This window comes from Salvelinus namaycush, chromosome 34 (genome assembly GCF_016432855.1).
Source record: "Salvelinus namaycush isolate Seneca chromosome 34, SaNama_1.0, whole genome shotgun sequence".
NCBI classification, from domain to species: Eukaryota; Metazoa; Chordata; class Actinopteri; order Salmoniformes; family Salmonidae; genus Salvelinus; species Salvelinus namaycush.
In genome coordinates, this window is record NC_052340.1 from 19,130,080 (window position 1) to 19,156,355 (window position 26,276).

At 41.7% G+C, this 26,276-nt stretch overlaps 4 protein-coding genes and 2 pseudogenes across 4 annotated transcripts; 1 reads left to right on the plus strand and 5 right to left on the minus strand.

Moving 5' to 3' along the window:
* Window positions 1-2,765: 2,765 nt before the first annotated feature.
* On the plus strand, window positions 2,766-6,116 carry LOC120028566 (ribosome maturation protein SBDS-like). Its single transcript, XM_038973760.1, has 5 exons — window positions 2,766-2,975; window positions 3,647-3,776; window positions 3,892-4,092; window positions 4,426-4,590; window positions 5,001-6,116. The coding sequence occupies exons 1-5, from the start codon at window positions 2,848-2,850 to the stop codon at window positions 5,127-5,129; spliced, it is 753 nt and encodes a 250-aa protein (XP_038829688.1). The 5' UTR covers window positions 2,766-2,847; the 3' UTR covers window positions 5,130-6,116.
* A 2,245-nt stretch (window positions 6,117-8,361) lies between these two features.
* On the minus strand, window positions 8,362-9,048 carry LOC120028414 (claudin-4-like). Its single transcript, XM_038973639.1, has one exon. The coding sequence runs from the start codon at window positions 9,046-9,048 to the stop codon at window positions 8,362-8,364; it is 687 nt and encodes a 228-aa protein (XP_038829567.1).
* A 1,070-nt stretch (window positions 9,049-10,118) lies between these two features.
* Window positions 10,119-10,769, minus strand: LOC120028317 (claudin-4-like). Its single transcript, XM_038973522.1, has one exon. The coding sequence runs from the start codon at window positions 10,767-10,769 to the stop codon at window positions 10,119-10,121; it is 651 nt and encodes a 216-aa protein (XP_038829450.1).
* Window positions 10,770-17,653: 6,884 nt separating this feature from the next.
* LOC120028415 lies at window positions 17,654-18,256 on the minus strand (annotated as a pseudogene).
* Window positions 18,257-20,215: 1,959 nt separating this feature from the next.
* On the minus strand, window positions 20,216-20,851 carry LOC120028827 (claudin-4-like). Its single transcript, XM_038974073.1, has one exon. The coding sequence runs from the start codon at window positions 20,849-20,851 to the stop codon at window positions 20,216-20,218; it is 636 nt and encodes a 211-aa protein (XP_038830001.1).
* Window positions 20,852-24,642: 3,791 nt separating this feature from the next.
* Window positions 24,643-25,380, minus strand: LOC120028874 (annotated as a pseudogene).
* Between the last annotated feature and the right edge of the window lie 896 nt (window positions 25,381-26,276).

The following is a 26,276-nucleotide window of genomic DNA, read 5'->3' on the forward strand; positions in this document are numbered from 1 at the left end:
AACACAATTTAGGGTGTGTTCATATATTCAATCTTGACTGCCAGAGTGCAGTCAACGGCAGTCAAGCACCCAAGCTAACATTGCCTAGCTTGCTAGCTGCTTCCAGACATAAATGAGAGAACACCTCACTGACCATTTTAGTCGCCCTAGCAGAGCTGATTATGCTGTTTTTATGTTATCCAGAGCATTGGTGACTTAACTGCTGCTGGCAACAATTTAATTAGGCTTGTTTTGCTGATGTTTACTGACACAGGCCATATTCAAGTGGTGTTGAGCATTTGTAAATTCATCAATTATTCTGTGCTCTGGCATACTCAGACGAGTGCTCTGAAATCAGAGTAGATAGCCGGAGTGAATTTATGAAGCGCCCTTAATTTATAAGCGTTATTTTATACAAAGTATCTAGTTTGTCTAATACATTAAAAGTAATCATATTTTTAACAGTAGCAGTCGTTATGGTACCGTATTAAATGTAAATGTAAAAAAATATATACAAAACAGGCCTGTGTAGGGACATTTAAATCAGATTGTTTTTTGTTTTGTTTGAATTTGGCTCGTGTTTAGGTTTTTGGTAATTAGTATGAATTTGTTCATTCAAAACATTTTGTTTTTTGGGTAGTTTTTAATACCCCATACAGTAGGTGGTGGCAATGCACCTTATGAGTGTAGTCTCAAAGAAGAACAACAATTACAAAACAGCTTCCTTCAGACACCAACAAAAAGGGCGCACCACCTTGTTTCGGTCATGTGAGACAATTACGAATATGGTGGAAGTGTATTTCTTGAAGTGAAGCCGCAAAATAACCAAAATGGTAAGGAGAGAGGGGCAAAGGGAGACAGGACGTTGAAGGAGCACGTCGGAGAAGGAAGGCTGAGAGCGCGTTTGTTTGAAATTGAAAAGTGTTGCGGTAGCTTTTGATAAAGAATAACAACAAGACCAAGCAGCTGCATTATAAGTGAGTTGCACTATTGTGCGCTACATCCTGAAGGGTTAGTGCTGATTGTGACAGCCGGTTAAATGGCGTCCCTTGAGAAACCAAGAACAAGATATATGTCAGGAGAAGTGCAGTATTATCATTAGGAGACGTGCACTTGGAATATGGAGGTGGAATGGAGGGAAAATGAGAGGCAGAGGAGGTCTAAGAGAGAAAGGGAGGAAGATGGTGAGCTTGAGTCTTAAAAATGGCGGGAAAACAGGAGATGGTATGTTAAAGAAGAATGGTAGACAGTGTAAGCAGAGTGAGCTGAAGACAGGAGGAGAAATGGAAGTGAATGAGTGCGAAGTATGGGAGGTGGTAGGTGTGGTGAAGTTTTCGGAGCCCGAGGCTTGCTTCGAGGGTCAGAATAAAGTCTGTGACAGTAGGAGTGAAGTTTTTTGAAAAAGTGGACCCTTGCATTTTGGCTGATCCATTTGTGGTTTCAGGGTGGATGAAAACAGAGTTGGGTACTTTGGAATCGGTGAGGGTAACCAGAAGTGGTCTTGTGATAATTATTTGTTTCTGCTGATCAGAGGGAGAAGGAGAAGAAAAGGGCGCCATTGAAAGGCGTGATTACTGGGGTAGCAGTAAATGTAAAAGTTGATGAGCTGAAGGGGAAGATTCCCAGTGTTTGTGATGCTTGTCGTTTGGTGCGACACAAACAGGGTGGCGAGAGTGGTGAAACAGAAGAGTCATTGTCTGTTCTTTTGAGTTTTGATGTTGAGTATTTGCCTGACAAATTGATGTTAGGATATAAGTTTTCCTGTACGAGCTTTTGTACCGAATACATTACGTTGTTGCAGGTGTCAAGCTTATGGGCATGTGGCAGCAGTGTGTAGGAGGGAGGTTTCTAGGTGTGAGAAGTGTGCAGAAGGGCATGAGACAATGGAATGTGTAGCATTGGGGAAAGTAGTGGTACTGTGTGTGTTAATTGTAGATCAGAAATGTCCCGTACGAGAGACAGGTTGAGGTTTTCAGGGTTAGAGTAGTGCAGAAGTTGTCATATGCTGAGGCAGTGAAGGAAGTAGAGGAATATGGGTCAAGGGGGAGAAATCCTGAGAGGAGTGGTATGAGTAGTAGACCTGTACCAGTACAGAGGGATAGGCCAACAAGTGATATCTTTCTGTAAAATTAGATGTTTAGCATTTATAGCAATGGTTATCAACTGTACTGCAGGGAGAGAACGTAAGTCGCAGAAAATTGAAGCTGTGGTGGCAGCTGCAGAGAAGTATTTGAGTGTGCGAGACTTGACATCAGAAGAGTTACAGGGTGTGTTAAGTGGTGATGTCCCATCCTTTCAGGTTGTTGGCATGAGGTAGGACTAAATAGATTTAAATGGGGGGCAGGGTAGCCTAGTGGTTAGAGCGTTGGGCTAGTAACCGAAAGGTTGCAAGTTCAAATCCCCGAGCTGACAAGGTACAAATCTGTCGTTCTGCCCCTGAACAAGGCAGTTAACCCACTGTTCCTAGGCCGTCATTGAAAAAATAAGAATTTGTTCTTAACTGACTTGCCTAGTTAAATAAAGGTTAAATGTAAGTTGCTCTGGATAAGAGCGTCTGCTAAATGACTTAAATGTAAATAGTGGAGTAGGGTGCTGTTATTTTTGTATTTTTTGTGAGGGTAAAGTTAGATGGTAGGGTATTTGTTTATTTATTTTTCAAGTGAAGTATAAGGGAGTTGTACTCCAGTGTAGTAGGTGACGGCAATGCAACATATTAAACCTCATCGAAGAAGATCAGCAAAAAGTCGGAACCTTTGTACCTAGTATGTGTTTCAGTCCGGCGGAATTGTTGTGAAACTCATATCACACCAACGCCGCAAGAAATTTATCGCTTTACTGACAGATTACTCTGTTTTGTAAAGCAGAAATATGTCTATATTTACACCAACAAACCAGATCCGACTCACAAATGTGGCGGTGGTGAGGATGAAAAAGGGAGGAAAACGATTTGAAATCGCCTGCTACAAAAATAAAGTGATGAGCTGGAGATCTGGAGCGTAAGTGTTTTTAAGGAATTTGGCTAGCTAGCTAGATCTGTTTGATACCCACCGAGGCACATATCAAACACTACGAGTATGTCAGACTAATGGTAGTATGTTTGATGCATTTATAATGAGCTCCGAATGTAACTAAATATGTATATAAACAAATTGTGCTGTTTCGGAGGAGTCCTGACCTATCACTGGCCTTGTATCGTGCATCATTCTTACCCAGTGTCGAGAGGCTGTGGAATAATGAGGATCTGACGAACAGTCTTATGTGCCATGTGTTTTGCTTCACTGATTCGTTGGACTTTTGAAGCGCCTACACCTGGCATCTTTTGAATAAAAAAAACGGGACACCCCATCGACCTCCCCCAGAACCAAATCCAGTAGCTGGTCAGAGTTCATACAATATTTGGTTTTAGGTATTGAAAGCATTTAGCACAGTGCTTCTATCCAGGTCCTGGGACCCAAAGGGGTGCACATTTTTGCCCTAGCACTATTCATCTGATTCCACTAACCAACTCATTGTCACACCTTTAATTAGTGGAATCGGGTGTGTAGTGCTAGGGCAAAAATGTGCACCCCTTTGGGTCCCCAAGACCAGGATTAAGAGACAGTGATAGCAAAACTTAATTTAAACACTTAATGCATCTCCATGCTATTTCCATTTGCCAATTACACAGAGAGAAGGACCTGGATGAAGTGTTGCAGACCAGTTCTGTTTTCAATAATGTTTCCAAGGGTCAGGTTGCCAAGAAAGATGATCTGTCAAAAGCCTTTGGAACAGATGACCTGACAGAGATATGCAAACAAGTAAATACATTGACAAATACAAACACCAGTAACTAATATTACACACATTCATTCAACATTATGTATTGCTGTGATATTTGCCTATTCTGTATTTGTCTTTTTCTTTGTCGGTCAGATTTTAGCTAAAGGAGAACTCCAGGTTTCAGACAAGGAGAGGCAGAGCCAGTTAGAGACGAGTTTCAGAGACATTGCAACCATCGTGGCGGAGAAGTGTGTGAACCCAGAGACCAAGCGACCATACACAGTCAACCTCATAGAGAGGGCCATGAAGGATATCCACTACTCTGTCAAGGCCAACAAGAGCACCAAGCAGCAGGTAGAGCTGGGACACAGTGTTGTTGCTACAGTACACTGGAGTCTAGACATTTTCCTTATTTTAATATTGGCAATGAAACATTAATGAACGGCTTTGTTTTTAATGCTCACTCACTGTGCATACTGTGTGTACAAGCAGTGGCAAGATTTAGCCATCAATTATTCCCTTCAAATGTGAAGAGTTTGATCTCTCATATCAAACATTCTGAACCTGTATGTTGTTTAGCTACATAAACCAGAATACTTACATGGATGGCTTTTAGTACGCACCAACAAATTACAGTCTTTGGTATGCTAATGCAAATGAATCTAACAGCTGTTTGTTTGTTCCTAGGCTTTGGAGGTGATCAGGCAGCTGAAGGATTCCATAGAGATCCAGAGGGCCCACATGAGGCTGAGGCTGGTGCTGCCGGCCAAGGAGGGCAAGAGGCTGAAGGAGAAACTCAAACCTCTCCTCAAGGTGGTGGAAAGTGAAGACTTTGACAACCAGCTGGAGATGGTGAGAGATAGATCCCTCTGGTGTATACTGTCCTACACCGTGTGTCTCTAAAGCGCATGTGTCAATCTCATTCCACGCTGGGCTGAGTGTCTGCAGGTTTTCTCTCTTCCCTTGGACTTGATTGATGAATTGAGGTCACTAATTAGTGAAGAGCTCCCCTCGCCTGGTTGTTTAGGTCTTAATTGAAAGGAAAAAACAAAAACATGTAGACACTAGGTCCTCCATGGAATGAGTTTGACACCCCTGCTCCTAACTAAAATGGTTATGTCTTATCTAGACATATACAAACGAATATGTAATACATTGTATACGCTATGAGTAGTAAATAGTTCAAGTAATGCAACAACAACCACTATCTCCCTCCCCCCTCTTTCTATATATATTTCTCTCCCCCTCCCTCCATCCTCCAGGTATGTCTGGTGGACCCAGGCTGCTTCAGGGAGATAGATGAGTTGATCCGCTGTGAGACGAAAGGTAAAGGTTCCCTGGAGGTGCTCAGTCTGAAGGATGTGGAAGAGGGAGACGAGAGGCTGGAATAACCTTCACACAGAGCACTATAGGACTACATACATACACTATCTTACCACCACCGTTGCCACACAAACTGCAAACCCTTCATTAAAGAGACCGCTATTTCTAATACCAATGGATCCCTTCTTATTTCCAGCCTCTGTTTATTTGAAGATAATTATTTAACTGAACAGAATATATTTTTTCCTGCCCTACGTACAACTACTGGATGTATAGTCTCTCGTGACAACTGATTTGCTTCTGGGTGTCGATTGCTGGATGTGTGACCTCTTGCAAGTTGCATGATGCTTTAGCTGGAATTTGATGGAAACCTGAACTCAAACAGTGAGATGCTCTGTATTTCTTAAGTTTACAAAACAAGTTTGAGACTTGTCGGGTATTGACCAGTTTTTCACTTCATATTATGAGTTTTGGCAAACACTGACAAACCATTTTCAATCATTATATTGACCCATGCAACATCAAATGCAGCTTGTGCAAGTTAATAAACACGTAATCAGATGGTTAACGTCTACAACATTGGAGGATTGATTACCTAGCAAGCCATCGAGGCAAGGTAAAATATCACAAATGGAGCTAGATAAAGCCAGAAGAATAATATACTTGTTGAACATAGCTATAGCCATCAGTCTTGTGTTTTTTCATGGTCATCACTCACTGCTAAGTTTGTCAAGGACCTGACATCAGTGTATAGCTATCTTGCCAGGGCTTTTTGCTGCGATCATGCGCGTGCACCACTTGAATGTGACGTTTGCTTATGAACAAAAAATGGCTCTATATAATTGAATTAAGTTATTTTTGTGAGGCAACTTCTACTCAAGTAATTAATATGGTTTTGACCCTGCCTTTCATTTTACCCAGTGTGCCATTTCACCATATTTATGAAGTCATATTTTATTATTAATAGTTAATAACAATAACCCCTTAATTTATATATTTTTTTCATAATGAGTCTTTCCTTATAAACAAGTGCAAATAAAAATGTAATAATTTCATTGTTTTATTCATTTTTGTGATTACTATGGTATAGTCTCTCCAAAAACTGAATCAATAGCCCTATGCCAAGTTTATGCAGGTAAAGGGGCAATATCAAGAATTTGTTACTGAGATTACTCGAGCAGAAATTGTACAGTGCCTTCAGAAAGTATTCATACCCTTTGACTTATTCCACATTTTGTAGATTGTTTTTCTCACCCATCTACACACATTACCCCATAATGACAAAGTGAAGACATGTTTTTATAATTGTTAGCAAATTTATTGAAAATTAAATACAGAAATATCTCATTTATGTAAGTATTCACACCCCTGAGTCAATACATGTTAGAATCACCTTTGGCAGCGATTACAGCTAAGAGCTTTGCACATCTGGATTATACAATATTTGCACATTTATTATTGAAAAAGTTCTACAAGCTCTGTCAAGTTGGTTGTTAATCATTGCTAGACAGCCGTTTTCAAGTCTAGTCATAGATTTTCAAGCTGATTTACAGTACCGGTCAAAAGTTTGGACACCTACTCAATCAAGAGTTTAACTTTATTTGTACTATTTTCTACATTGTAGAATAACAGTGAAAACATCAAAACTATGAAATAACACATATGGAATCATAGAGTAAGCCAAAAAGTGTTAAATCAAAATATATTTTATATTTGAGATTCTTCAAAGTAGCCACACTTTGACTTGATGACAGCTTTGAACACTCTTGGAATTCTCTCAACCAGCTTCATGAGAACTGCTTTTCCAACAGTCTTGAAGGAGTTCCCACATATGCTGAGCACTTATTGGCTACATTTCTTTCACTGCGGTCCAACTCATCCCTAACCATCTCAATTGGGTTGAGGTCGGGTGATTGTGGAGGCCAGGTCATCTGATGCATCACTCCGTCACTCTCCTTCTCGGTCAAATGGCCCTTACACAGCCTGGAGGTGTGTTTTGGGTCATTGTCCTGTTGAAAAACAAATGATAGTCCCACTAAGCGCAAACCAGATGGGATGGCGTATTGCTGCAAAATACTGTGGTAGCCATGCTGGTTAAGTGTGCCTTGAATTCTAAATAAATCACAGACAGTGTCACCAGCAAAGCACCATCACACCTCCTCCATGCTTCACGATGGGAACCACACATGCGGAGATCATCTGTTCACCTACTCTACGTCTCACAATGACAGCGGTTGGAACCAAAATTCTCCAATTTGGACTCATCAGACCAAAGGACAGATTTCCACGGGTCTAATGTCCATTGCTCATGTTTCTTGGCCCAAGCAAGTCTCGTCTTCTTATTGGTGTCCTTTAGTGGTGGTTTCTTTGCAGCAATTCTACCATGAAGGCCTGACTCAAGCAGTCTCCTCTGAACCGTTGATGTTGAGATGTGTCTGTTACTTGAACTCTGTGAAGTATTTATTTGGGCTGCAATCTGAGGTGCAGTTAATTGCAGATTTCGGTAGGCTGGTAACTCTAATGAACTTATCCTCTGCAGCAGATGTAACTCTGGGTCTTCCTTTCCTGTGGCGGTCCTGATGAGAGACAGTTTCATCATAGCACTTGATGGTTTTTGCGACTGCACTTGGAAGAAACGTTCAAGAAACATTCCGGATTGACTGACCTTCATGTCTTAAAGTAATGATAGACTGTTATTTCTCTTTGCTTATTTGAGTTGCTCTTGCCATAACATGGACTTGGTCTTTTGCCAAATAGGGCTATCTTCTGTATACCAACCCTACCTTGTCACAACACAAGTGATTGGCTCGAACGCATTAAGAAGGAAAGGCTTGCTGTAACATGGGTTGAATACGTATTGACTCAAAACATTTCAGCTTTTCATTTCTTATTAATTTGTAAAAAACAGAATTCCACTTTGACATTATGGGTTATTGTAACACAACAAAATGTGGAAAAAGTCCAGGGGTGTGAATACTTTCTGAAGGCAATGTAACACTTAGATGCTTAACCCTTACCACCAATACAAAAATTAAGCAACTTGACATTTCAGACCCAATTATTACAGTTGAAAGCGCAATTCACTCTCCATGGGTAGTGCTATTCCTTTACCCCTATTATACATTCTTCAACATCTTTCAAAGTGCTTCATTGCAGTAGAAGAATGACTTCTAACATTGTCTATAGTACCTAGAAATCCATTCATACCTAGTACACATGCAATTTAGGTAGAATTTCACAGAAGAATAATTCAAAGGTGGAAGGTTCCTCACTCAAGGCCCTCAGAGTGATTGCATCTTCTCATGAAGGCCGTGTTGTTGCCCGAGCATACTGGCTGTGTCTAAAAGCAGTCCTGTGGATAGTATCCAGGGGGTTGGTTGGCTCCTGCTCTGCCCCAGGATAACCTGGAGGGTAACTCCCTCTTTCTGACTCATCCTGCTGCTGGAACATGAGGCATCTAGTACTGAGAAACCCTCCCCCTACTACCATCAGAGAGAAGGAGATCCATCCTATGTACAGAGCAGCTCCCCAGTCTCTCCTCAGCACCACAGCGCCCTCCAGTGGCTTATTAGTGTGGTGGCAGGTCCAAGCGACAGGGACAAGCAGCAGTATTCCAGACAGCACAAACACCACACCGGAGACAACTTTCACCTGATTCCTCTTCGGAAACCACACCTCTCCAATGATACTGATGACCACAGCAAAAGCTCCAGCACCTATAGAAGCCATGATCAAGCTTCTCCATGTTTGGAAGTTTCCAGAGAGTGATAACAAAGACTGGTAGAAGGAGCAGTGGAGGCTACCGTCATGGTTGAGGTCCCAGTGGTTCCATTCCAGCCACACCCCATCCCAGTATGCTGGCAGCGTGGCTGTGGAGTTGTCCAGAGTGCCGCTGACTTTCCACAGGGGCAGGCAGCGGGTGAGGATGGCGCACAGCCAGCCTGTAATGCCCAGGCCCAATGCAGCTAGCTCCAACTGCCGCTTCATAACTGAGCTGAGCTTAGCTCCTCACAGGAAGAGGCCTAACAGCAGGGTTTAACCAGCTGCAGGCACAGCAGGGTGGGGTGTCTGTGTGAGTGTGTGCTTGTGTGTGTGTCTAGCCTGTGTGATTTGAAACCACTCCTCCCGAATTCCTGAAAAGGGCGTGGGGCAGCAGTGCAGCTCTACAGCTGGGGAATAAAGGGGATTCCTTCTGTTTACTGTGCCATGGTTTCACAACAATCCCTCTTTTTCAGTTTCACCACAGCCACTATAACAAAGATGCCACTGTCTTCTGTTGACTTCAGCCTCTGACTTTGTGATCTTGTAGGAAATAAGCCTTGTGTGCCTCACCGTGTACAGCATCTAGTCTTTCACACTTAATTCTGAATGTTCAATGATCTCCCTTCTAATCAGTTTTGATACACCTTTTTCCAATAAGATAAATAAAAAAGATGCAACAAAAGTAATTTAGAATCAAAATGTTTATTTATATATATTATATCGCAAATCATTCAAAGAACATGATTTGCTGCCCTCTAAAATGCTGCATCTATTTTCTTTTAACGCAGATTCTAGTCACAAAATTAAATGTGAAAAACATTGTTACAAAAACACATTACAAGTAATAACCACAGTTTAATAGGATGTAAAAAATGAAATGATGTAAAAACAATCAGGTTCATTCAGTGGACATACTTGTACTGTCAATAACAGTAACCTGTTGATTTTCAGTGATTATATTTCAATAACAGATATTTCCTCAACAAACATCTTTCATGGTGATAGTGAACATTTGAATATCTACAATGACCTAAGCCAGACTTATTTTGTAACAATAATTAACTAATATTATCTTATTTTTAATAACTTCCACCAAAGCTACTGTATCAAATAGTTCCAGGGCAATTCTAAATGCATCAAAGTCAGACAATACACTGAACGACCAGACATGCACATGCAATGTTCAAAATTACAATGTTCTGATGGAAAGACATGCTGTGACATGTCTCTTCAGAGTGCCAACACCTGCCAACATGATTTACCTGAAGTTAACAGGCAAATAAAGCACTCCCCTCTCACACATAGTTCTTTATGGCGTAGCTGCTGTGAGTGTGAGTGGGCATCCTAGCCAGGGTATACCTATTGCTGGAACCATGCCTGCCCTCTCTCCCCCCTGGAGGACATCTGGTACACAGCACCCCTCCTCCACAGAACAGGAACCCAGAGGTCACCCAGCCCACATAGATGGCCGCCCCCATCTCCTTCTTCAGCACCTCAGGGACCCGCGGGTTATAGAAGTCCCTAATGATAGACTGGGCTGTCCAGGACACAGCCATTATGGTGCTTAACCCAGCCAGGGCGAAGGTGACCCCTGCGGCCTGCACCATGCAGGCTTTGACCCTGGGATGGCTCAGGCAGTTGGTACACCTAGCCCCCAGGAGGAAGACGAGGAACGCCAGGCAGCCCAGTACCATGCTGATGACAATGAGGCCCCGGGCCGCCTGGAGGTCAGGGGACAGGTCTAGAAGAGCGTCGTAGATCTTACACTGCATCTGTCCCGTGGTTTCAGACACACAGGTCATCCACAGGCCCTCCCAGAACACCTGCATGACCACCAGGTGGGTGCCGATGAACGCTGTGACCTTCCACATGGGCAGGGCGCAGATCAGGATGGTGCCTGCCAGGCCCACCATGGACAAGATGATGCCCAGCTCCTCCACAGCCATGGGGGGGGGGGGGGGGGGGGGGGGGCTACAGCTTGCACAGAACTGGGGATAAAAGAAAGGGAAAAATATGCTCAACATGGCTGTTTGCTCTTTTATTGCTGTGATTACAACCTAGCAATTACCACACCTTTTTTTTTTTACAAAGACAACGAAAAATGTTTTGGTCATTTAGCAGACGCTCTTATCTAGATCTACTTACAGTACTGATTCCCTACATTTTCGTACTGCTCTACCATGGGAATCGAACCCAAAACCCTGGCAATACAAGCTGCAATACAAGATACCTGGTTGTTCCATAGTTAATAAGTCCATGAATTCCCAATTGTCCATGCTGAAGCACTGTGGTTTATCCACTTTGTTTGACTGAAAGGAACGCCAATGCAATGATGCATTGTGTGGTTCTAGGTTGGACATTGTCCACCCTACAGTTCTTCCTAACAGGCACACTACAGGACAGAGATGAGTAGGGATGTTGCTGTTTGGGGAGTAGAGGCCAATCAGCTTGTATAAGGCAGAAACCGTTCATTTTACCCCTCAGTTTGTTGCCTATCACACTTTTAGATCCCACATCAATACCCTTTTAGGAAATTCCTTTTAAAATGAATAAACTCTTTAATTGGAATAATGCTGTATCTCTGACACTTACAACATGCCCTGTCTGAATTATGTTTTGGCTTTGCCCGGTTCCATTAGCCAATGTCTTGCCAACTGCAGTAAACAAGGGGTTGTTCCCTATTGGACATGAAGGGGGGGATGGTCCATTGATAGATAACCTTTTATGAAGTATCTTTGCCACTTCACATGAAAACTCCAGTAGTGGATAATCTATTTTACAGTGGAACTTGGGGTACTACCATAATGATTATTGGAGATAGACTTGATACAATATGTTCTGTTTACAAATTTCTCCTCTAGCCACTCCCAGTTACCACACATTTAGATATTGTTCTGACATGCTTTGTTTTGCTTCTCACTTCGCTGCTAAAAATACATTGAAAATCTACTAAACCAGAATAGTTTTACTAGTGAATTCCCAGAATTGATTATTCAACAGTGAGCCTGCAATGGAAGGTCAGTGATTCAGTCAGCACAACATTGAGATGCGATATATCTCATTAACTTGACATGAGCTTGACTTTACTAAATAAAGTGACATACAAAACAAATTAAATGTATAAATTTCCATGACTGAGCAGATTTTTCCATCAGTGTTCCTATTAGATAAACATCACAGGATTTTTACAATGGTATTTTCTAATTTTATTTCACCTTTATTTAACCAGGTAGTCCAGTTGAGAACAAGTTCTCATTTACAACTGCGACCTGGCCAAGATAAAGCAAAGCAGTGCGATACAAACACAGAGTTACACATGGGATAAACAAGCGTACAGTCAATAACACAATAGAAAAGTCTATATACAGTGTGTGCAAATGTAGTAAGATTAGGGAGGTAGGGCAATAAATAGACCATAGTGGCGAAATAATTACGATTTAGCAAATAAACACTGGAGTGATAGATGTGCAGAAGATGAATGTACAAGTAGAGATACTGGGGTGCAAAGGAGCAAAAAAATAAATAACAATATGGGGATGAGGTAGTTGGGTGGGCTATTTACAGATGGGCTATGTACAGGTGCAATGATCGGTAAGCTGCTCTGACAACTGATGCTTAAAGTTAGTGAGGGAGGTAGGTAGCATTGTTAGGAGCTTTGTCATAGTTTTTGTCATGTGGGTGGTGTAACGGTCGTCTTTCGGTGAGAGAGTAGACCAAGGCGCAGCGGGTTGTGAATACATAATTATTTATTAAAGCAAACGACGAAACACGAAAACAAACACTTGAAAGGATTACAAAATAACAAAAACGAATGTAGACTGACCTAAACCAATAGAACTTACATATAACACGAAGCACGTAGGAACAGGTACAGACTATAACAAACGAACGAACAAACGCTACAGTCCCGTGTGGTGCGTAGACACAGACACGGACGACAATCACCCACAAACAAACAGTGAGAACAACCTACCTTAATATGACTCTCAATCAGAGGAAACGTCAAACACCTGCCTCTAATTGAGAGCCATACCAGGCAACCCAAAACCAACATAGAAACAGAAAACATAGACTGCCCACCCAAAACTCACGCCCTGACCAATAAACACATACCAAACAACAGAAAACAGGTCAGGAACGTGACAGGTGGCAGACAGTTCCTTCATCATTTGTCATAATAGAACTATGCTGAGAGAGGGCATAAGTATATACCACTAGATAGCAGTAGTGTGTCATCAGTGTATTTGATGGAGGGACATGACTGAGGTGTTGCAGGTTTCTTTGAATAGAAAGAGAACAAACCGTGAAACAGTCATTCAGAGTGAAACAAGTATGCTAAAGTTGATTAAGGCGGAATATTAGGATCATTTGATCATTCAATCTTACTGAATATAATTGAACTGTCTTTGTAACACAACTGAATATAACGTGACAATCAATGATTTGATATTAAACTTTATCTTAACTCGATAACAAAACACCTAAGGCTAAGAGAATTTAATGTTGAGACATGTTCTGCATGAGAACGCCGTAACTCGAACCCCTCTCTCTCCCAGATCGACAGATCTGATAGCATGGGAACATGGGAACTTTTTTCTCACAGCTTAGTGTGAACCGACTCAACTCACTCCAGTCTTTTTATAAACTCAACCATAATTGTTTATTTTATTGATTTAGATGTTAAGAGTGGATTGATTGCCCCTTTACAATAATAACTGTCACAATAAACATACAGTAAACCCAATGTCTGGATGCCTTCAATTGTATATGTTGGTCGAAAAACACATTGAATCAAATCAAACTTTATTTCTCACATGTGCCGAAGACAGCTAGTGTAGACCTTACCGTAAAATGCTTACAAGCCCTTAACCAACAGTGCAGTTCAAGAAAGAGTTAAGAAAATATTTACCAAATAAACTAAAGTAAAAAAATTACAAAAGGTAACACAATAAAATAACAATAACGAGGCTATATACAGGGGTAGTCAATGTGCGGAGGTACAGGCTAGTCGATGTAATTTGTACATGGAGGTAGGGGTGAAATGACTATGCATAGATAATAAACAGCGAGTAGCAGCAGTGTACAAAACAAATGGGGGGGGGGGGGGGGGGGGGGGGTCAATGTAAATAGTCCGGTGGTCAATTGATTAATTGTTCAGCAATCTTATGGCTTGGGGGTAGAAGTTGTCTGACTTGGCGCACCGGTACCACTTGCCGTGCGGTAGCTGAGAAAACAGTCTATGACTTGGGTGACTGGAGTCTCTGACAGTTTTTTGAGCTTTCCTCTGACACTGCCTATTATATACAGTTGAAGTCGGAAGTTTACATACACTTAGGTTGGAGTCATTAAAACTACCACTCCACAAATTTCTTGTTAACAAACTATAGTTTTGACAAGTCGGTTAGGACATATACTCAAATTTTTCCAACAATTGTTTACAGACAGATTATTTCACTTAAAATTCACTGTATCACAATTCCAGTGGGTCAGAAGATTACATACACTAAGTTGACTGTGCATTTAAACAGCTTGGAAAATTCCAGAAAATTATGTCATGGCTTTAGAAGCTTCTGATAGGCTAATTGACATCATTTGAGTCAATTGGAGGTGTACCTGTGGATGTATTCAAGGCCTACCTTCAAACTCAGTGCCTCTTTGCTTGACATCATGGGAAAATCAAAAGAAATCAGCCAAAACATCAGGAAAAAAATTGTAGACCTCCACAAGTCTGGTTCATCCTTGGGAGCAATTTCCAAACGCCTGAAGGTACCACGTTCATCTGTACAAACAATAGTACGCAAGTATAAACACCATGGGACCACGCAGCTGTCATACCGCTCAGGAAGGAGACGCGTTCTGTCTCCTTGAGATGAATGTACGTTGGTGCGAAAAGTGCAAATCAATCCCAGAACAACAGCAAAGAACCTTGTGAAGATGCTGGATGAAACAGGTACAAAAGTATCTATATCCACAGTAAAACGAGTCCTATATCGACATAACCTGAAAGGCCGCTCAGCAAGGAAGAAACCACTGCTCCAAAACCGCCATTAAAAAAGCCAGACTATGGTTTGCAACTGTACATGGGGACAAAGATTGTACTTTTTGGAGAAATGTCCTCTGGTCTGATGAAACAAAAATATAACTGTTTGGCCATAATGACCATCGTTATGTTTGGAGGGAAAAGGAGGGAGGCTTGCAAGCCGAAGAACACCATCCCAACCGTGAAGCACGGGGGTGGCAGCATCATGTTGTGGAGGTGCTTTGCTGCAAGAGGGACTGGTGCACTTCACAAAATAGATGGCATCATGAGGATGGAAAATGATGTGGATATATTGAAGCAATATCTCAAGACATCAGTCAGGAAGTTAAAACTTGGTCGCAAATGGGTCTTCCAAATGGACAATGACCCCAAGTATACTTCCAAAGGTGTGGCAAAATGGCTAAAGGGCAACAAAGTCAAGGTATTACAAAGCCCTGACCTCAATCCTATAGAAAATGTGTGAGCAGAACTGAAAAAGCGTGTGCAAGCAAGGAGGCCTACAAACCTGACTCAGTTACACTAGCTCTGTCAGGAGGAATGGGACAAAATTCACCCAACTTATTGTGGGAAGCTTGTGGAAGGCAACCTGAAACGTTTGACCCAAGTTAAACAATTTAAAGGCAATTCTACCAAATACTAATTGAAATAAATCATTCTCTCTACTATTATTCTGACATTTAACATTCTTAAAATGAAGTAGTGATCCTAACTGACCTAAGACAGTGAATCTTTTGCTCGGATTAAATGTCAGGAATTGTGAAAAACGGAGTTTAAATGTATTTGGCTAAGGTGTAGGTAAACTTCCGACTTCAACTGTAGGTCCTGGATGGCAGGAAGCTTGGCCCCAGTGATGTACTGGGCCGTACACACTACCGTCTGTAGCGCCTTATGGTCAGATGCCGAGCACTTGCCATACCAGGCGGTGATGCAACCGGTCAGGATGCTATCGATGGTGCAGCTGTAGAATTTTTGAGTATCTGGGGACCCATGCCTAATCTTTTCAGTCTCCTGAGGGGGAAAAGGTGTTGTCGTGCCCTCTTAACGACTGACTTGGTGTGTTTGGACTATGATAGTTCATTGGTGATGTGAACACCAAGGAACTTGAAACTCTCGACCCGCTCCACTACAGTCCCGTCGATGTTAATCGGGGCCTGTTCGGCCTTTTCCTGTAGTTCACAATCAGCTCCTTTGTCTTGCTCACATTGAGGGAGAGGTTGTTGTCCTGGAACAACACTGCCAGTTCTCTGACCTCCTCCCTACAGGCTGTGATGTAGTCATTGGATTTGAAGCCTGGGTGTAGTTATTTGACACCAGATCCTGTCAAACAGGTTTTCTCAGTGTACTGTTTTTTATCTCACAGAGCGTTTTATGATGATGATGAATGCGTAGGGAAAACAAGGACATCAGTGGGGGTACTGAATCAACACACACACCTGAAATATGGAAAAATTGATTATGTAATAAAAGAGGACATACAACAGTATAAACGTGCTGACTAATATAATTTGCAACAGTGTACTGTATAATCAACTTCCTTTAAATGGTTGAAAATTACATTGCCATGCAATACTTCAAGAAACAAATAACATTTACATATATCAAAATAGTGGCATATTAATACACTCATACACTTAGAAAAAATTGCCAACCAAAACCTAAAAGGGTTCTTTGGCTGTCCCCATAGGAAAACCCTTTGAATAACCCTTTTGGTTGCAGGTAGAATCCTTTTGAGTTCTATGTAGAACCCTTTCAACAGAGGGAACCATTCCAAAATGAAATGGTCAAACAGCACCTATTCAACCTCAGGAGGCTGATGAAATTTGGCTTGTCACCTAAAACCCTCACAAACTTTTACAGATGCACAATTGAAAGCATTCTGTCGGGCTGTATCACCTCCTGGTACGGAACTGCACCACGCACAATCACAAGGTTCTGCAGAGGGTGTTGCGTCTGCACAATGCATCACCGGGGGCACACTACCTGCCCTCCAGGACAACTACAGCACCTGATGTTACAGGAAGGCCAAAAAGATCATCAAGGACAACAACCACCAGAACCACTGCATGTTCACCCCGCTACCATCCAGAAGGCAAGGTCAGTACAGGTGATTCAAAGCTGGGACTGAGAGACTGAAAAATAGCTTTTATCTCAAGGACATCAGACTGTTAAACAGCCATTACTAACACAGAGAAGCTGCTGCCTACATACAGACTTGAAATCATTGGCCACTTTAATAAATGGATCACTAGTCACTTTAATAATGCCACTTTAATAATGTTTACATATCTTGCATTACTCATCTCATATGTATATACTGTATTTTATACCATCAATTGCATGTTGCCTATGCCGCTCGGTCATCGCTCATCCATATATTTATATATTCTTATTCCATTCCTTTACTTAGATTTGTGTGTATTAGGTATTTGTTAGATATTACTGCACTGTCGGAACTAGAAGCACAAGCATTTCGCTACACTCGCAATAACATCTGCTAACCATGTGTATGTGACCAATACAATTTGATTTGATTTGGGGACAGCTGAATAACTGTTTTGGAACCCTTTTCTCTAAGAGTGTAGTGTTTCCCTGGCTAAGCAAAGTTGTGCATATTTTCCTTCATAGTATACTGTCTGTGCATACAACATCCTTCCACTGGAACCTTTTCCTTCATATTCCACTGTCTGTCCATATACCTTATACCACCAATACCTTTTGAAATGTTCATGCCGACCAGTTTGTCCCATGAACTGTCATATTAAATGTAGGTCTTTGTTGGGGTGGAGGGGCTTACCACAGAACCTGCTGCTTTGATGTAACCTGATGACTAAGCCCCCTGAAGACTAAGCCCCCTCTCATCCTCCTATGGGAGCAGTAACCAGGGATCCCAGCCCCCCAGCCGATGTAGAGCGCGGCCCCCACCTCCCTTTGCTGGGCATCCACCAGGAGCGGGTTGTAGAAGTCCTGGATGAAGATATAGGATACAGGATACAGGGATGAGACACAGGAACCTACTGATGATGAGCACCCCCCCTGCCCCCACTGTCACCTGTGCCTAGCCTACCTCCTCCACCACAAAGTTGGTGCACTTCCCCCCGGCGAACGCCATGAGGAGGCTGGCGATTCCTACCACGATGTCCACCACGACCAGCGCTCTGGCAGCCTGCAGGTCGGAGCTGAGGGCTAGCAGTCATTTACCTTACACTGCATCTGGCCCGTGCTCTGGACCACACAGCTCATCCAGATGCCCTCCCAAATGGTTTGCGAGGTGACAATGTTGTTTCCGTTGAAGGCTGTGACCCTCCACATGGGCACGCCGCAGACAATGATCGTCCACACCCAGCCGAGCAAGGCCAGGGCACTGCCCAGCATCTGCATGCCCATGGAACCCATTCTGAATGCAGTGACTCTCTGTCTCGCTCTACTCGTCGACTCACTCTTTGTGTCTCCAAGTTAATATTGGAAGGTGATCAAGTGTTTATGTACATTTGAAAACGAGAAAGAAGAGTGTTACTGGCTGTTATAAGAAACAGAGAGCCAGCCAAAGAATACCAACCTTACAGGATTTTTTGTTGTCTGTGGACAATAAAGGTGAGTGTTTCATTTTATTCTCCTTTTTGGAGATGGTAGATCGGTTTACAAAAGCTGTTATGGTTCAAACACACGATGAGGAACGAGGATGTAGGTATGTGCCAGAAAAATCCCCAGCTTAAAAGCTCAAACTGCAAAATAAACTTACAATGGGATTTGACATTATCAGCAATAGATGGCAAATAGTGCTGAATTAAGTTTATAGATAGTTGTGGGAGGGCAGAAAATAAAAGAGAGGATTTTATAACTCATCATACCTTCTTAGTTTACACATTCTCAACTTAAAAAACAACAGTGATGTGTTTTACTTTGCTGACACACCTATGCCAAGCTTCACTCTCACTGGCTTAGAGTGTATCCAGAGCATGCAGTATGCCCCAACCGGTTTGGAGACATTCACATTGCATTGGCACACTAATGGACAGAAGAGAGAGGGGGGGGGGGGGGAGCGAGAGATAATCTAATCTGTTTAAAGTCATACAACATATTTCTCCATGTGCACTGTTAACTAAAGCATTATGTAATGTACAGTATGTAAAAAGTGTGTCAATTTCACAAGAAGTAGATGTGCCAAGTATACCAAAACATGTCACAAGGAATTACGATGTAGTTTCAGGGGTGATAAGGTAATACTGTTCTTAATGCTTCACAGTTAAAGAAAGTAGGGACTATTGTCTATTCAACAATGAAAACAAACCAGGTTCTACCAGTTTTTCTAATGTTGTCTGGCAGACCTAAATTCTACATGGTTCTGAGAGGAAGCCAGTTTAAATAGCAGAACTGTTTTCTTATCTCCCTGGACGTAAGTTGGGTAACTGGTTCATCTGTGCATTCTTGCCCCACCTTAAAGATTTAGAAAACTAAATGGTGTCAATCTGTCACTGCCAGTCTTACGTAAATGTCTCAGAGGGTATAATGGGGTACATTTATTTCAAATCCTTAGAAGAAATCAGTGTTCTCAGGATTGTGTGACAGGACTAAATATTTTCCTCACTTTCTTACTCGAATCAATGGGATGTAAAGTCCCCCTTTCCAAAACCACTTTTGGTGTCATTCAAACAGAAGGCAGTGAGGAAGGATCATCAGCAGGTCATTTCACCTAAATACTATGCTATTAGACATCTAAGATTTCAGCTGAGAAAAAGGAAATCACAGTAACTTGGAGTCTATTTATTAAAAAAAGACAGTTAAGACCAATGTATAAACTTTGTAGGAAACTTTTTATTAAAAAAATAATTGAATAAGTTCTTTAGACATAATCAATGAACGTATATTGTATGTTTGCAAAACATACTGTGATCTACAGTACAAAGTTATGACAAGTGAATCATACATATATACTGTACCTATGGTTTAACTCTCACATCATATTGCCCATGTTCTTGCATGAATATCAATATTATCATTCTGGTACAGTGTCCATATAAAGCAAAAGAGAAGTTGGGGTTATGGGAATGGCTTCAATTCACTTCAGTCATCACCTCATGACTCATGAGATGATCCCTACAGGCAGCATATACAGTAGCACTACTTCTCTTATGGGCAAGAGTTCTGTCTTGTCTTTTTCTTGCAAAGTCCTGAAGTACTCAGTACATTTGTTTTCATAGATTCATTCTGTTTTGATTTCACATCACTTTCAAAATGTAAAATGCAGAAGAACAAGACTTGAAAATGGCAGTAATTTGCAGGGTATTTTCAAATCACAGAGGATTACCAAAGATAATCAAATAATTTATAGTCTCTCTTGCAACAGTTTCCTGCTCAAACATAAGCTCTGCTGGTAGCTGTGGATCTTGCCTGTGAGTACTTCACTGGGTAGTCGGCACGCTCCTCCTTGGGTGGGCAGGAGCTGCAGAGGAGCCCCCCTCCCAGGATCAGGAGCCCTGCGGTGCCCCAGCCGATGTATAGCGAGGCCCCCAGCTCCCTCCTCTGGGCCTCGACCAGCAGGGGGTTGTAGAAATCCCTGACGATGGTGTTGGCGGACCAGCAGACAGGGACGAGGATGAGGACGCCAGCCACTATGAAAATGATCCCGCTGGCAATGGCTACTTTAGCTTTGGAAGCCTCATCCTCCACAAAGTTGGTGCACTTTCCTCCAGCAATTCCCAGGAGGATGCCGAAGCATGACGCGATGATGGCAATGACGCTCAGAGCTCTGGCAGCCTGCAGGTCCTGGGGTAAGGCCAGAAGGGAGTCGTAGATCTTGCACTGCATCTGTCCCGTGCTCTGGGTTACACAGTTCATCCACAGGCCCTCCCAGATGACCTGAGCAGTCACGATGTTGGCTCCGATGAAAGCTGTGACTTTCCACATAGGCAGGGCACACACAATGATGGTCCCCAGGAACCCGATGATAGCCAGGGCGAAGCCCAGCATCTGACTTCCCATCGACACCATTTGGAAGACTTCTTGTTTTTGTTGTAAAATCAATGAAGCTCAGGCAGAGGTTGTAGAGGAGAGTCAACGCAGGTCAGCTCAGCTTGGTTGTAATCGTTGTTAACTAATGGCTCAGTCACATCCCCTGAAGTTATATGGATCTCTCTGCTCCTGAAAGGGTGGAGTCAACTTCTTTCCCCCAGACCTGAAACCAGTTGACATGGTAATTTTCAAGCCGGACCAGATTCTTTCACTTCCCCGGTCGGTATGTGTGGTTGACGACCGGTTTCGATGAGATGCGCAATCAATCTCTTTGGACACGCTAACGAAACCAATGCCTCTGTAGTGAACGCTGGATAGCTGGGAGGTTAGGCCTGTCTGCCACAGGTTATGGTAGAGACATAAGCTGTCAACAATGCCACTTGAATTAGTCATGGCTGGAAGTTCGACGCTACTAATTTTGTTCCACGTTTTCACGATGACAATGTTTATTGCAAAAATGTTTTCCTCTAGTCAAGTTGCTAATACCACCAGAATTGTGATTTGTCATAGTCAGAAGTAAGTTTAGGCCTATATTCACTTTGTTTTCTTGGTTTTGATCCTGAACCCATTTCTTTCATGTAATAAACCAATACAATAAATAAACACATTACAGAACATTGCCTTTAAGCCGATACAGATTTAAGAGACCTTGATTTTAAAGAAAGCTGTTGGTAATCTAATTAAACAACCTATTTGAGTTACAGTTTAGAATCTCAAAACTATCCCTCTGAGCACGAACGTCAATTCAACATCTATTCCACGTTGGTTCAACGGACCTAATTTTATTGAAATTACATGGAAACAACGTAGATTCAACCAGTGTGTGCCCAGTGGGTTGTTTGTATATTTGGAGAGAGGAGATATGAGGTAGCTTTTGAGTAACCTTGCTATCGCCAAAATCAACAGAAATGACCAGATACGTCATTATGTAACTAAAATAGACTCTTAAGGATTTTAAGGGATCAACATCTTTTAGTTACATGATGACGTATCTGGTCATTTCTGTTTATTTTGGCGATAGCAAGGTTACTCAAAAGCTACCTCATATCTCCTCTCTCCAAATATACAAACATCCCACCCCATCAAAATCCATCAGTTTAAGCTAGAGATATATTTTGTCGACCTTCCGCATCTGCGGTGGAAGGTGGCCGAGCTACAGCGGTGTTTGTCAGCCCATGAGACATCCCTAAAATTGGGCTTCTCATGAAAATGTCAGTAGCGTCCGAACGGTTTGGCCTACAAAACTAATATGGAAAGATGAGACTTCTCATTTTGCTCTACAACCCCTACAAGCCCCACGGGACTCGTCTGATGTCAGTAACGCTGATGTGCCATTTTGTTTGGGAGTCCAAACTGTTTGGGCTTCAAACTATGTGTCACGGGACTCATCTTAAGGTAACCCATACAAAAGAATAGAAGAAGTATGGAGGTAGTTTTGTGGCAACAAAAATAAAGGGGTTAAATATGTGTAAAAAAATATATATATTTCCTGAGCTTTCTTATATCATCTAGATATAGCACAGACACTTCAACACTTTATTATTCATGATTTCTTTTTTACTGTCTTTTTTGCCATTTATGAATGTGTTATTCTATATGCTTCTATGGGCTATAGTTAAAAAGGCCTAATGCAATATTTTCTAATATATTTTTTTGATACCTGAAGGGGTCCTAAAATTCCAAATCAAATAACTACATGATCCATGGTATGAACATCTTAAAAATATTTAATATGTTAGCTTAGTACCCACTCCACCCCAATCAGTAGTGTAAAGTACTTAAGTAAAAAAACAAGATAATTGTTCCGTCTGGTTTGCTTAATAACCTCTTGGCGCACGGATCCCTTTAACGGGATCATTTTCATAAACAACCGCTGAATTGCAGAGCGCCAAATTCAAAAGAAATTACTACAAATATTTATTTTCATGAAATCACAAGTGAAATATACCAAAACACAGCTTAGCTTGTTGTTAATCCACCTATCGTGTCAGATTTTGAAAATATGCTTTACAGCGAAAGCAATCCAAGCGTTTGTGAGTTTATCGATCACTAGACAAAACATTACGAACAGCTAGCAGCAATGTAGATTGGTCACGAAAGTCAGAAAAGCAATCAAATTAATCGCTTACCTTTGATGATCTTCGGATGTTGCACTCACGAGACTCCCAGTTACACAATAAATGTTCCTTTTGTTTGATAAATATTATTTTTATATCCAAAAACCTCCATTTGGTTGGTGCGTTATGTTCAGAAATCAACAGGCTCGAGCGGTCATGAAGGGCAGACGAAAATTCCAAATAGTATCCGTAAAGTTCGTAGAAACATGTCAAACGTTTTTTATAATCAATCCTCAGGTTGTTTTTAACATAAATAATCGATAATATTTCAACTGGACGGTAAACTATTCAATAAAAGAGATAAAGAAAATGTCGAGCTACAACTTTCGCGCGCATGAACTAATCGAAGGACATTCAGCTATCCACTGACGCGTTTTGATAAATCTCGCTCATTTTTCAGAATAAAAGCTTGAAACTATGTCTAAAGACTGTTCACACCCTGAGGAAGCCATAGGAAAAGGAATCTGGTTGATATCCCTTTAAATGAAGGAAAGGCAGGCAATGGAACAGGGATTTTTCAAAATAAGAGGCACTTCCGGGTTGGATTTCCTCAGGTTTTCGCCTGAAAAATCAGTTCTGTTATACTCACAGACAATATTTTGACAGTTTTGGAAACTTTAGAGTGTTTTCTATCCTAATCTGTCAATTATATGCATATTCTAGCATCTGGGCCTGAGAAATAGGCAGCTTACATTGGGAACGTTATTTTTTCCAAACATAACAATTCTGCCCTCTAGCTTTAAATTGTTTATATTTTTACTTTTGATACTTAAGTATATTTGAGCAATTGCATTTACTTTTGATACTTAAGTATATTTCAAACCAAATACTTTGACTTTTACTCAAGTAGTATTTTACTGGGTGACTTTCACTTTTACTTGAGTCATTTTCTATTAAGGTATCATTACTTTTACTCAAGTATGACAATTGGGTACTTTTTCCGCCACTGCCCCCATTGGCTTAGACTTTTAGATTCATGATTTAAGGGAGAATTTAATTCAAAATCAACTTTTAAAACATGAATTGTAAGTTAGAAAATGCATAGGCTTTGATTATTGGTATGATTATTGCTCATAGTTCATGAACATTTGAAATTTCAGCTGTTGTTTCCCAACTTTTCCACAAAGACACATTAAGACTTCACATTATATCATAAAGTGTGTTTATTTTTGGTAAAAATATTTACAGAAAAATGTGTTGTTTTTGTGTTCCGATACATTACAATTCATAGACCAAACAGCTGTTTACAAAACAACAGCATTAATTGCACAGTGGGAGAAAAACAGAGGCTGCTGCTAAAATTAACATTTACGCTACATCCATTCTCATTATCAAACAATTTCTCATAGCTTGCATACTAGAAGTCAATACTTAAGGATTTACATTGTCAACATTTGAAAGAACAGATTATTCCTCTTGTGTGCAGGTGCAAAAACACTCTGAAACACTTTCATGTCTATAAATTGCATGTTATTCTCATCAATAACAATATCTACATATCATTGTGGACAAAAGTACATGATATAAGTACATATTGGTGGTGCAATTAAACTCTGCAGAGGCAAAGCTAAGCAAAACAATAGCTTGACAACATCAAGGTCGAGAATACCAGTCAATATTCAGGAAGAACTTTCCTCTTTCCATTTCACTTTGTTACAGATACTGTCCAGGCCATCCAGGTGAAGCGTATGCTATTGGTGCTGCATACGGCTTGCTTGGTGCATACGACCCTGTCCCTGAGTAGGGTCTGCTGGTTGGGGTGTAAACTCTCCCATAGGGCCCTGCCTGGACCATTGGTTGGCATGGATAGGGGTACATGGGCGCTCCTTGAGAATAGCTGGGGTACCCATACATCTTCTGGGGCGGGCAGGAGGTGCAGAGGATGAACCCCCCGACGAGGAGCAGTGCTGTGGAGCCCCAGCCGATGTAGATGGAGGCTCCTATCTCCCTCCTCTGGGTCTCGATGGTCAGAGGGTTATTAAAGTCTGAGATAGTGAACGCCGCCGACCAGCAAACAGGGAAGAGGACCAGAAGAGCACATATGAGCAGCAGGATGCCTCCAAGGATCGTCACTTTACTCTTGGAGGAATCAGACTTCAGGCAGCTGGTGCACTGGCCCCCGATGAAGGTGACAATCAGGCCAACAAAGTTGAAGATGATGGAGATGATGACCAAGGCCCTTGCTGCCTCATCACTGAGTCATTTATCTTACATGGCATCTGTCCCGTGCTCTGCATCACGCAGTTCATCCACAGGCCGTCCCACACGATCTGGCCTGTCACAATGTTAGCACCGATGTACGTGGTCACCCTCCACCCTGGTCACTGCCACCCCCACGAAGCCGATTAAGCTGAGCAGTTGGCCCAACACCTCCTTGCCAATTCTCCCCATGGCAAGAGTCTGTGTCTGGAGTGGGAGAAAGAGAAGTCTGGCTGCCTAGGTCAGAAACAACTGGAGCCTGCTGAGGAGGACGAATGTGCATGAGGAGTGGTTTCCTGTCACGAGGTGAGTTGTTCTGGACAGACCAGATTTCTCAGACTGTCACGCTGTAGATACTGTGTGACACTCAAACAGAGCTGAAGGAGTGGTGACAATCTTTAACTCAATACTGTCATCTTCAGAAAGCTCTCTTTCATATGCGACAGGTTCAAAACAACCTGGAGTTCAGATGGTCACACTTCTTTCCACCGAATACCATCAATAGACACTGAAACTGGCACTTCCATGAAGGCATGACCATCTGTCAAAATGCTCAATCCCAAACCTTCATTGTGACTTTGAAAATGTGAATACACGTATGGGCAGGCCTATTTATTTTACAAATAAGAAAATTGGTTTTACTGACACAGTGTATCAACATTGGGAAATACTATACTTCAAAAATGCTAGGATAGGATGTGTTATGATGAAAGTAACATTCCACTCCCAGTTAGTCAATGTGTTATTTGTTTCCACAAGTGACTCACTGCAGTCTGATCATGTTGCATTTCATCATCTGCAGGTTACAATAAACTGTCAACAACTTGCAATTTAGGGAAAATGGTATTGGTGACATGTTCAAAACACATAAGAACATGTCTTCACCCCAAAAGCCCCCATCTAATCACAAGAGCCATTTAGATTATGCTTAAGATACATTGAGCACATGGTGTTGGGAAAATGGTTCAAACATGGAGACCCCAAACCACTACAGTATTTAGAAATATTTATGTCAGGCTTTGACCTAGCCTACCAAGGAGGGGTGAAGAAGGAGAGGAGGAGGGCACATGTGAGATAGATATGATTAA

Excerpts from the sequence above, each read along its gene's own strand:
- LOC120028566 (XM_038973760.1), top strand. The coding sequence starts at position 2,848 with ATGTCTATATTTACACCAACAAACCAGATCCGACTCACAAATGTGGCG. Across the intron at positions 2,976-3,646 it reads ATGAGCTGGAGATCTGGAGC|AGAGAAGGACCTGGATGAAG; the intron begins GTAAGTGTTTTT and ends CCAATTACACAG. Across the intron at positions 4,591-5,000 it reads TTGACAACCAGCTGGAGATG|GTATGTCTGGTGGACCCAGG; the intron begins GTGAGAGATAGA and ends TCCATCCTCCAG.
- LOC120028414 (XM_038973639.1), bottom strand. The coding sequence starts at position 9,048 with ATGAAGCGGCAGTTGGAGCTAGCTGCATTGGGCCTGGGCATTACAGGC.
- LOC120028317 (XM_038973522.1), bottom strand. The coding sequence starts at position 10,769 with ATGGCTGTGGAGGAGCTGGGCATCATCTTGTCCATGGTGGGCCTGGCA.
- LOC120028827 (XM_038974073.1), bottom strand. The coding sequence starts at position 20,851 with ATGGTGTCGATGGGAAGTCAGATGCTGGGCTTCGCCCTGGCTATCATC.